Consider the following 10,944-nt stretch of genomic DNA (forward strand, 5'->3'; position numbering starts at 1 on the left):
CAAAATGTCACAGAGATCTACAGAAATAGGAAAAAGTCACTAATGTTGTTAAAGCAGATTTTTCTACAAGAAATAAAAGATTACATAATATAACCTATTCTAGTATGTCAAAAATGTTTAAATGAGATTAACTCATAGATCTAAGGAGGGTAATAAAATGCTAAGTTTTTTTCTTGTTTGTTTTGTTTTTAATGAGAATATAGGAACCAGCAGTTGGCAGCGTGGCTATGTCACTGGACTCCCATGTAGTTGACGGTGGTTCGAGTCCCAGACCTGGAGGCTTAAACTCACGCCAGACACGTGTGCATGCGTGCCCAAGATCCCAAAAGGAAAATGGAGAAGGAATTGCACTGTGACTATCTCCTCCAGGGGTAATTTCTCACTTTCTGTCTGGCTGTCTCTCATTCTGGAGAGTGTATGCCCTATAGCAAAAACCTCTCCAAAAAAGAAAAAAGAGAATATAAACAGTTACATGTAATTTATAGATAAATTGAGTAATTACTATTTTATTATATGTTGCATGCTATGGAAAATAGAAATCTAAGTATTACCTCTTGTATAAGAGATTTTGCAAGTTCAGGGGTACTGATACATGCACACATTTTTTAATACAAGCCAATATGTGATAAATGCAACAAAGCCTGCATATTTTCTTTTTTTTGGAGAGGTTTTTGCTATAGGTCGCGTGAGCTCGCCAGACAGACAGAGAGAAACATAGAGACAGAAAGTGAGAAATCACCCCCCAGGGGGAATGGCCATGCCACAATCCCTTCTCCTCCATTCTCCTCTTGAGATCTTGGGTACGCACGCACACACGCCCGGCATGAGTTTAAGCCACCAGGTCCAGGACTCGAACTGCAGTCAACTACGTGGGAGTCTAGTGACATAGCCATTATGCTAACTGTTGGTCCCTGCAAAGCCTGCATATTAAAAGTAATAATAAGCGAGGAAGTGGGCCAGTGCTGTGGCCTAGTAGAGAAGGGAGCCAGATCCCAAAAGGCTGGTGATGCTTGTCCCTGCAGCTTGAAAAATGCATCAGGCACATGTGTGAGTGTTCCCAAAGTTCTGAAATGCTTGAGGTCAGAAGTGTTTTGAACTTCCAATTTTTTGGATTTCAGAATACTTGCATATACAAAACTCCCTATCTTGGGGATGGGACCCAAGTCTAAATACAAAATTCTTACATTCTATATATACTTCATACATATAACTCAAAAGTAGTTTTGGGGAACCAGCAGTTAGCGTAATGGCTATGTCGCTGGACTCCCCCATAGTCGACTGCGGTTCGCGTCCCGGACCCGGTAGCTTAGAACTCATGCCGGGCGCTTGTGCATGCGTGCCCAAGATCCCGAGAGGAGAATGGAGGAGAAGGGATTGCGGTGTGACCATCCCCCCTGGGGGGTGATTTCTCAATTTCTGTCTCTATGTCTCTCTCTGTCTGTCTGGTGAGCGCACACACCCTATAGCAAAAACCTCTCCAAAAAAAAAAAAGTAATTTTGCATTATACAATATTTTTGTATTACACTGTTTTGGTTGTGACCCATCACATAAAATCAGGTATGAAATTTTCTACTTGTTACATCATGTCTGTATTCAGTGTGTTTCAGATTTTAGAGCATTTTTGATTTTTGATTCACGATACTCAATCTATATATTTAACCAAGGCCTTAGAGTGTGGGCAGGAATTCAGCAGAGAGGGAATTCCAAATAGAAGGATTCACATAAAGTCACGGAAGCAGCAATGACTAGTTTCTATTTGGAAGCAATAACTACTTGCAGCAGCAAACCCTTCAGGTAAAAGATATTCTGGAAATTAGGAAACCTAGGGCTATGTTTTCAAGAAACTTTGTTAGATATTGCAGAATCACTGCAAGTCTTTAAACAACAGAGAACATTGAGATTAAAATAGCACTCTAGAGGGAACCAGCAGTAAGCGTAATGGCTATGTCGCTGGATTCCCACGTAGTTGACCGTGGTTCGCGTCCAGGACCCGGTGGCTTAGAACTCACGCCGGGCACGTGTGCATGCGTGCCCAAGATCCCGAGAGGAGAATGGAGGAGAAGGGATTGCAGTGTGGCCATCCTCCATGGGGGGTATGATTTCTCGCTTTCTGTCTCTTATGTCTCTCTCTGTCTGGCGAGCACAGGCGCCCTATAGCGAAAACCTCTCAAAAGAAAAAAAAAAAAAAGAAAATAGCATTCTAGAAAGACTAATCTGGAAATTATTCAATTCATGGATTGGACTACCTTGAACTACAGTGGTCATTAAGAGATTAAATAGAAAGAGGATACTGAAAAGAAAGAACTGACATGATCAAGTTACTGATTCATGGTAGAAGAGAAGTTTTCAATCCTCCCAACTGTGCCTCCCACCCAAAGGCTAGCTTTTTTTTTTTTTGAGAGGTTTTTGCTATAGGGCATGTGTGCTCGCTGGAAAGACAGAGACAGAGAGACAGAAAGCAAGAAATCACCCCCCAGGGGGATGGCCACACAGCAATCCCTTTTCCTCCATTCTCCTCTCAGGATCTTGGGCACGCACGCACACATGCCCGGTGTGAGTTTAAGCCACCGGGTCCAGTACTTGAACCGCAGTCGACTACATGGTAGTCCAGCAACATAGCCATTACACTAACTGCTGGTCCCCAAGGCTAGCTCTGAAATAAGAATCTTGAGTAAAAGAAATGAAAATCAGCATAAAGATAACTGTACACTTGCTTTATGCAGTTTCTTTCAAAGCAATTCTATGATTATGCATTAATTACAAATAGTCTAGTTATACTTTCATTTTTCTAGTGGTAAACTAAAAAAAAAATGTTAAACAATTTATAGGCTTGACCTCTCCCATGACCTGAGGAAAAGAAACACGTGAGTAAACATCTGCACAAAATCCAAAAGTAGATAGATAGTAGGTAGATAACTTCCTAATATTTACTCAGATAAAATTCATAAAAAGATATAGTTATCCACCTATATAGGTAGAAAATATCATTATTAAATGAAACTACCTAAAAGATTAGTTTGGAACACAGATTCATAGAAAAGGAAATTTCATTACTTTTAATTAGGATTAATTTATTATTATTTTGAAGTACATTAACTAACTTAACAATAATTAAATACTGACTATAAGAAAGGTTTCAGAATACACAAAAATAATAATTAAAAACTATTACTATTTGGAGCTATTTATGAAGAAAAATTTAGAGGAAATGAGATATAGAGATAAGTCTCATACTAAGCAATATGTAGTAGCTAAAAAAATTGTTTAAAGTGTAAAGAAGAATCCAAAAACCAAAAAGAAACTCTTTGTCAGCATTATCAGAAAGTCATAGAAACTATCCCTAATAAATCGAATATAAATTAACGTGTAACAGTATTTATTACATTTTATTTATGTTTTAGAGTGTTTTTCTATTCTTTGTAAATGATTCCAATCCTTTGACTTGTCCTTCATAGTGAATAATAAGCCATTAAATATATATGATGTGCTACCAGTATTAATAATCTCAACGTTATAGAGTAAGCGTGGACTTAGAATAGTCTGCATATTTAAAAATATACAAGTCCACGCATTAAATAATAAATATGTCTTTCAGGGAAAAAAACAAAACAAAACAAAACAAAAACCTACCTTTCCCTCATCCATTGGATTATCACTTATATGGACAACGGGTCCAGGGTGAGATTTAGATGACCTGAAAAAGAAACAAGTTGGTAAGATTTTCTTCTCAGTTAAAAATTCTGATACATATTTATTACAATAAGAATATATAAATGGAAAATAAAGATATAGTAAAGAAGGAAGCACTTTAGTAGGTGATCAATAACAAAATTTCTTAATATGATCAAAATAGGAATCAGAAAAAAACGATGATTCTCATGTTGATAGAAGTCCGCAAAATTTACGACTAAGTATATTTCTGTATAGAAGTGAATCTTCAATTCAGTCAAAGATTTTGACATAGAAAATCTATCCTTCAGTTAAAATTCTCAAAGTTAATATTGTAGTATCAAACTATCATTAATTTTTTTCTATCCTAGCCTCCAATTCAGGCATCTGTATCAAGTTCTGTAGTACACACTAGAAATAGGAAAAATCTTATTATATTTTTAAAAAATCAATAAAGTAATGCTACCTATATCTGCTCAGAGAAAAAGAAGTTATAAAAATAAGAATAGAACTGAACTGATAACTATTAATTGGCAATAAGTATATCCTTATTCATAAGCTCCCAAGATGAAAAGACCACTCCACTTTAGGAAAGCCATCTGTGAAACCATGCAGATTCCTGAACCAGGCCTTTCCACTAGATGTCACGATTTACTCAACACATTGTGAAAACCCAGGCTACCGCTGACTGATACAAGATAACATCCCTGCCACAGGAAGGAAAACCAGGCTTAAAACACTATTACAACTACACCAACACATTAATTAAAAGATACGTCAAAAATACGTTGTGACACAGAATGTCATTACTATGCAATGCAATAATACAAGACTACTTTTTTAAAAACAAAAAACATCAAAAAGGGGTCTTGCTGATATCCTTAAGCTATAATTTTTATGTATAAACAATGTAAAAAAAACACTTATAGGAAAAGATATAAAAAATTTAATTAAGAGAGAATGAAGCAGTTAGCGTAATGGCTATGTCACTGGACTCCCATGTAGTCGACCACGGTTCGCATCCTGGTCCCGGTGGCTTAAAACTCACGCCGGGCGCATGTGCGTGCGTGCCCAAGATCTCAAGAGCAGAATGGAGGAGAAGGGACTGCGGCGTGGCCATCCCCCCTGGGGGGTGACTTCTCGCTTTCTGTCTCTCTGTCTCTCTCTCTGTGTCTATCTGGCGAGCACGCGCGCCCTATAGCAAAAACCTCTCCAAAAAAAAATAGTTAGCTGTAAAGGCCCTAAGTATAACACAATTTTTATTGTCTGTCTGTCTGTATGAATGTGTGTATGTATGTATGTGTGTGTGTGTGTGTGTGTGTGTGTGTGTGTATATATATGTATGTGTATGTGTGTGTGTATGTGTGTATATATATATATATATACACACACATACATATATGTATATATAATGGGTATAAATTTTTTTTGAGAGAAATTTTTGCTTAGGGCACATGTGCTCACTGGAGAGATGGAGAGAGACAGAGAGACAGAAAATGAGAAATCACCCACCCAGAGGGGATGGTCACGCCCCAATCCCTTCTCCATTCTCCACTCAGAATCTTGGGCATGCATACACATGCGCCCAGCATGAGTTTTAAGTTGCTAGGCCCAGGACTCAAAACTATGGTCAACTATGTGACAGTCCAATGATGTAACCATTACACCGTAAGATTAATAAATGAGAACAATCATCACTGTATCAAACATTAACATTTTATTTGTTGACTATTAAAGCCTATCAAGTAATAGCTTAGAGCAGTGTTTTCTAAATACTGGTGGCAATCCACTAGTAGGTTATGGTCAGCAATTCAAAGAAAAATAATTAGAAGATTTCAAAAAAAAATTAGTATTTTCACCTAGAAAGAAGAACAATCATTTCACTGAACTTTCGTTATAATTTATGCACACGTGAATATATTAATACATATGTGTACATCTATATGCATGTATATATAAAGCATTTAAATTTACAACCTTTCCTACCAATAGTGTATTTACAAAAGACCAATAAACTTGTATTTAATATCAGGAATGTCTGATACATATTTAATTCTATATGGACTTACTGGTTGACTATTATGTAAGAATATTATCGTATATGATAGTATTATCATATATGCAATATTGCTCAAACTCACAGTTCAATGGCTTTATTCCACATTATGACGTAGCCTGAGAGTGTGAAGGACTCCACATTGACAATATGTATATTACCTCGTTCAGTGCCCACATAGAGCCACTTACTCTGGAAAGGCAGATGGCAAAAAGTAACCCTGTAAGAGAAAATGCATCCAAAATGGAAATTAGGAAAATGTCCGGTAAATATTTCTGATTACATGAGACAATAAATAATGATATAGGTAATTCAGAAAAAGTAAAAATGATACAGCCATCAGATTTATTTACTCATTATGATTAATATTTAATTAGGCTAATTCAACTTAAACAGACTGCATGGCATGCTGGAAGATTAGTTTTAAAATTAGACTGTATTTCAAACCTAGTTCTTTCATCCACTAACTGAAACTCTGGGTATATCAAAAAATAGCCTTTAAGTCACAAAAGCTATGATCGAACACCCGCATCACGGCTGGATACTACTGCATTTTTCAGGAGTCACTAAACACACCTGTCCATCTCAGTACCTGTGCTTACTATTCCTTCTAGGCAAGAATGCCTTTCATATTTTTTCTTCTGTTCAAGATTTAGTTCAAATACCACTCTAATTAAAACTCACAAATCTGAAAAACCTACTTACACATAATTTCACTACAGAGAATTTTCTAGATATAAACACTTATCAAATAAACGTACGTTTAACATGTTCTCATTCTTTCTTAGACATAATGTTCACTTAGACAATTAAGTTTCTTCCATTTGTATTTTTTGTTGACCTGCCCCCACAGGGGATGATTCTCGCTTTCTGTCTCTCTGTCTCTACTGTAAGAGCACGTGTCATATATCAAAACTCTCTCTTAAAAAAAAAAAAAGATTTATGTAAATTTAAGTACAGACATGCCTACTGAATTAACACAATCATTTTATACTACCTTGTTACTTTAATAGGCAGTAGAAGGTCACAGTAACTTTTCTGAAAACCTTAGGGGCCATGTAGATTTCAAAATTCAGAATTTTCAAGATTTCAGACAAGAAATAATGCTTATTTTAGGGCCAGCAGACGGTATAGCGGTTAAGGCAGCTGGATCCCATATGGTTCAAGAACTAGACCCAGAAGCTTGACAGACATGCTGGGTGCATGTCTTGTGTGCCCAAAATCTTGAAAGAATGGAAGAGTAGGGACTGTGGTGTGGTCATTCTCCCTGAGGGGTGCTTTCTCACTTTTTTACAGTCTGTCTCTGGTAAGCATACATGCCCTATAGCAAAATTAAATAACTTAAATATACATGCACACATGCGCATGTGTGCATATATAGGGTCATCAGAAAAATGACACATTTTTACAAAGAAAAACATAGAAAAATATGTCATACCTTTCCCAACAACTTAATATATCTTTGTACATAATATATTTATATATATAAAAAGCTTTATCCACTAAGTTCCATCAGATGAGTTCCACCAGTTCAAGGCATCTTGTAAGTGATGACACTAGCCACTTAGCATCTTGTCCATCCCTAAAAATCTGAGCATCTTGGGAATTTAACCATGTCAAGACAGTCTTTTTTATATTATGAACTGAAGAAAAGGTATTTTTAAGATACAGAAACAAACAAACATAAAAAGTTAAAAGGAGTCAAATCAGGACTATAAGATGGATTCCCAATAATTTCCCATAAAACTTGAAAACTGTCCTTATTTGATGAGAGGAATAAATGTAAGTATTGCTGTGGTGGAAAGAGACTCTTTGATAAAGTTCCCCAGGTATTTTCCTCCTAGAGCTTCAGCTAACTTCCACAAAACACTCTCAAAGTAGGAAGATGTTATTGTTCTTTGGCCATCCAGAAAGTGAACAAGCGAAATGCATGCATTGAGCATCCCAAAAATATTCTTGCCATGACCGTTGTGCTTGGCCAGTCTAATCTTTTACTGGACCACTTCTACTTCTTGGTTGCCTTTGCTTTGATTGTGTTTTGTCTTCACTGGCTTTACCACAATGTACTGGTAAAGCCATGTGACATCTGTTACACTTCTTTGAAGAAATGCTTCAGGATCTTGATTCCACTAGTTTAAAATTTCTTTTGAAAGCTCTGCACCCAGTTGATCTGGGTGCAACCATTTTGCCACCCATAGAGCAAAGTCTCCTCAACTATAATTTTTCAGTCAGAATAGTAAACTGAACCAATTGAGGTATCTATGGTGTTGACTACTGTTCCTGCTGGTAATCACTGGTCCTCTTCAATTAGTGCACAAAGATGATTTTTTTTCTTCACGAATTGAGGAAGCTTCTGCTGCTAAAGGCACAATCTTCAATGTAATCTCATCCCTTCTTAAAGTGAGTTATCCATTTGTAAAACTGATTTCTTTAGGCACTGTTTCCATAAACACTTTGTAAAGCATCAATGATCTCATCATTCTTCACCAAAACTTCACCATAATGTTTGTTCTTGCTTCTGTTTTAACAGAATTTGTGTTGCTCTCATAAGGGCTCTTTTCAAACTGTCTTATTCTTAGTGCATCAAACTACATCCCTAGTGCATCAAACTACAAACTGTCTTATTCTTAGTGCATCAAACTACATCCTATAACAAGTCAGCACAATTTTTGGTGGAAAAATGTTTGAAATCTAAATTTTCTCTATGAACTTTTTGAAGACAGTTTGTATAACTACAAAGCACCAACAAATTTGTGCTTCATAACTACTGTCATTAAAAAAGTAAACTGGGAGGAAATGTCCTATTTTTTTTAAACACAATTACCTGAAGAATTTCTTATCTAGTGAGTTTTTATGACTCTGAACACACAGGAATAAGAGTCCCACACTTTGCAGTATGAAAGACATGCTGTGTGAATGAGAGTGTATGCCCAAAATCCCAAGAAGAGAATGAAGAAGAGACTGTGGCATGGCCATATCTCCAAGGGGTGCTTTCACTCACACTCTGTCTCTCTCCAACAAGCACAAATCCTTTATAGCAAAATTTTAAAAATAAATAAAAAATAGTTCAGACCAATAAATGTGAAAAATACATTTTCTTTCCACTTGATGCTAAGATTGATCATATGTCTTGTATTAGCTAGTAGATTATTAGAAGCTGTGGTAAAGCAGAAGTTTGAAAAGCACCTGCCCATTATGGCTTGCCCTTAATGATCCCAGAACACAGGTACCATATGATGAAGCCCAGGCCAGCCTGAAGAAGACACTGACTCAGCCCAGAGCCATAACCAACCGCCATATATGAGCACCATAAGCTAGAACATCCAACCCAGATGAGCAGCCAGAGAACTAGAGCTAGGTAAGTGACTACAGAGGAAGACCACTTCAGCTGCAGGTTGCTGATCCACAGACTTGTAAGCACACAAAATGTTTATTTTAGCCTCTAAAGTATGGATAATTAATTCATTACTAATATTATCTATAGAACAAAAATATATAGGAAGGGACCAGCAGTTAGCGTAATGGCTATGTCACTGGACTCACATGTAGTCAACCACGGTTCACGTCCCGGACCCGGTGGCTTAAAACTCACACCGGGCACGTGTGTGTGTGTGCCCAAAATCCCAAGAGGAGAATGGAGGAGAAGGGATTGCAGCATGGCCATCCCCCCCTGGGGGGGGGTGATTTCTCACTTTCTGTCTCTCTGTCTGTCTCTGTCTGTCTGGTGAGCGCACGCGCTCTATAGAAAAAAAAAATGGAAAAATGAATTCTTATAGTTCTAAAATTAAGTTTAAAAGACTCTAATAAAACTTTTCAGGAATGCAAACAGCACATGTGTCATGAAGCTAAACCTTAACTTGGATCAAAATCAAATTCATGACTATTGTTTTTCCTGTACTTTTACGATGCAGATTAACAGTTTAAGATGATAAAGACCATTAATGACTACAAACAAAAGTGACTGCAATTTCTGCTAATAGGCCAAGTTAATTTATGTTTTTATGTGCTTTTAAAGCATAAGGTTAGACTGAAAATAATATTTAATAATATATATATCTGAGACCCATGAAGAAACATGAAAACTCAGTAAAATTTAATAAGGTAATATATTTTACTAGTATATGAACAGCATATTAAATTAAGCCTGAAAAATGGGTTGAGCTATGAGAAAAGAGGGCATCTGCCTGAAAAAAAAATGAGAGAAATAATACATTACCTCAGGATGCCACTAAACGAAGTTGTTATTCTAAATTTCTGTACTCAACTTAAACATATTTTACATTAGTGTTATTAGGAACATGATAATACTTGCATTTGCTTAAGTAACTTGAAATACACATAATGCTAACTTTTAGGGATTAATACATATATTGTGCTCATTATTTAGTCTAAGCGGCAGTCTAGCCATTTAATTCAAGAAGGAAATGTAAAACAACAAATCAGTCTATATGCTATTAATATATTCACTAATAGATTAGTCCAACATAACAGGAAACAGTCTCAGCACATATGACAAGATACTGCACTTCATAAGTATTTGTTAAATGAACAAATGAACTCAATAAAATGTGGGGACTCAAAATGTTAATTATTAAAATAATCAGGCCCTACCTGATGGCACAGTCAGTAGTAACAGAATTGCAGTGCTAGATGCTACATGGCCAAGTGTGAGTTCAGATCCCTGGGTTGGCTTGAAAATATGCCAGGTGCATGCACACATGCTCAAGATGCTGAAGAGCTAGAGGACCAGGAAAAGTGGATTTGTGTGATAAGGTCATGTAGAGAGTGCTTCTCTCTGAAGAAGATCTCAGAATGACAAGAGCATGTAAAGGGTGCTTTTTTCTCCCTCCCCCAAGTATATGCATAATATCATGAATTAAAGAAATAAATTTTAGAAATAAAAACAATCAGATATTACCAACTTTCTCCCTATCCCTCCTCATGGTCAGGGTCTATTTAAACAGTTATCATTGACTGTCAAATCTATTCCAAGTTACCACAAGAAATATCTTTTAAAAGCCAAAAGAGATCATTCATTGTAACTCAGAATATTCTAATGGCTTGCAACTTTCTACCGCAATGGTTCTTATGTAATATTTACTGATGTCTGTAGTATATACATCTAGAAGAAAGGGGTAGAGAGATAAAATATGTTGGATGTGGTCACCTGGTATTATTCAGCATCCATTGCTACGTCTTTTTGTTTTTTTTTTTTTTT

General features: G+C 36.4%; 1 protein-coding gene across 2 annotated transcripts in view; it reads right to left on the minus strand.

Annotated features, from left to right (window-relative positions):
* Positions 1 to 10,944, minus strand: part of STXBP5 (syntaxin binding protein 5) — a 174,201-nt gene that overhangs the window by 111,543 nt on the left and 51,714 nt on the right. For both annotated transcript variants that reach the window (XM_006154953.3, XM_006154952.3), the window contains exons 5-6: positions 5,812 to 5,946; positions 3,632 to 3,695 (exon numbers count right to left, since the gene is read on the minus strand). In XM_006154953.3, coding sequence (XP_006155015.1) covers positions 3,632 to 3,695; positions 5,812 to 5,946 — 199 coding nt within the window. The remainder of the gene's footprint in view (positions 1 to 3,631; positions 3,696 to 5,811; positions 5,947 to 10,944) is intronic.

This window comes from Tupaia chinensis, unplaced genomic scaffold (assembly GCF_000334495.1).
Source record: "Tupaia chinensis unplaced genomic scaffold, TupChi_1.0 Scaffold000427_1, whole genome shotgun sequence".
Lineage (NCBI taxonomy): Eukaryota > Metazoa > Chordata > Mammalia > Scandentia > Tupaiidae > Tupaia > Tupaia belangeri.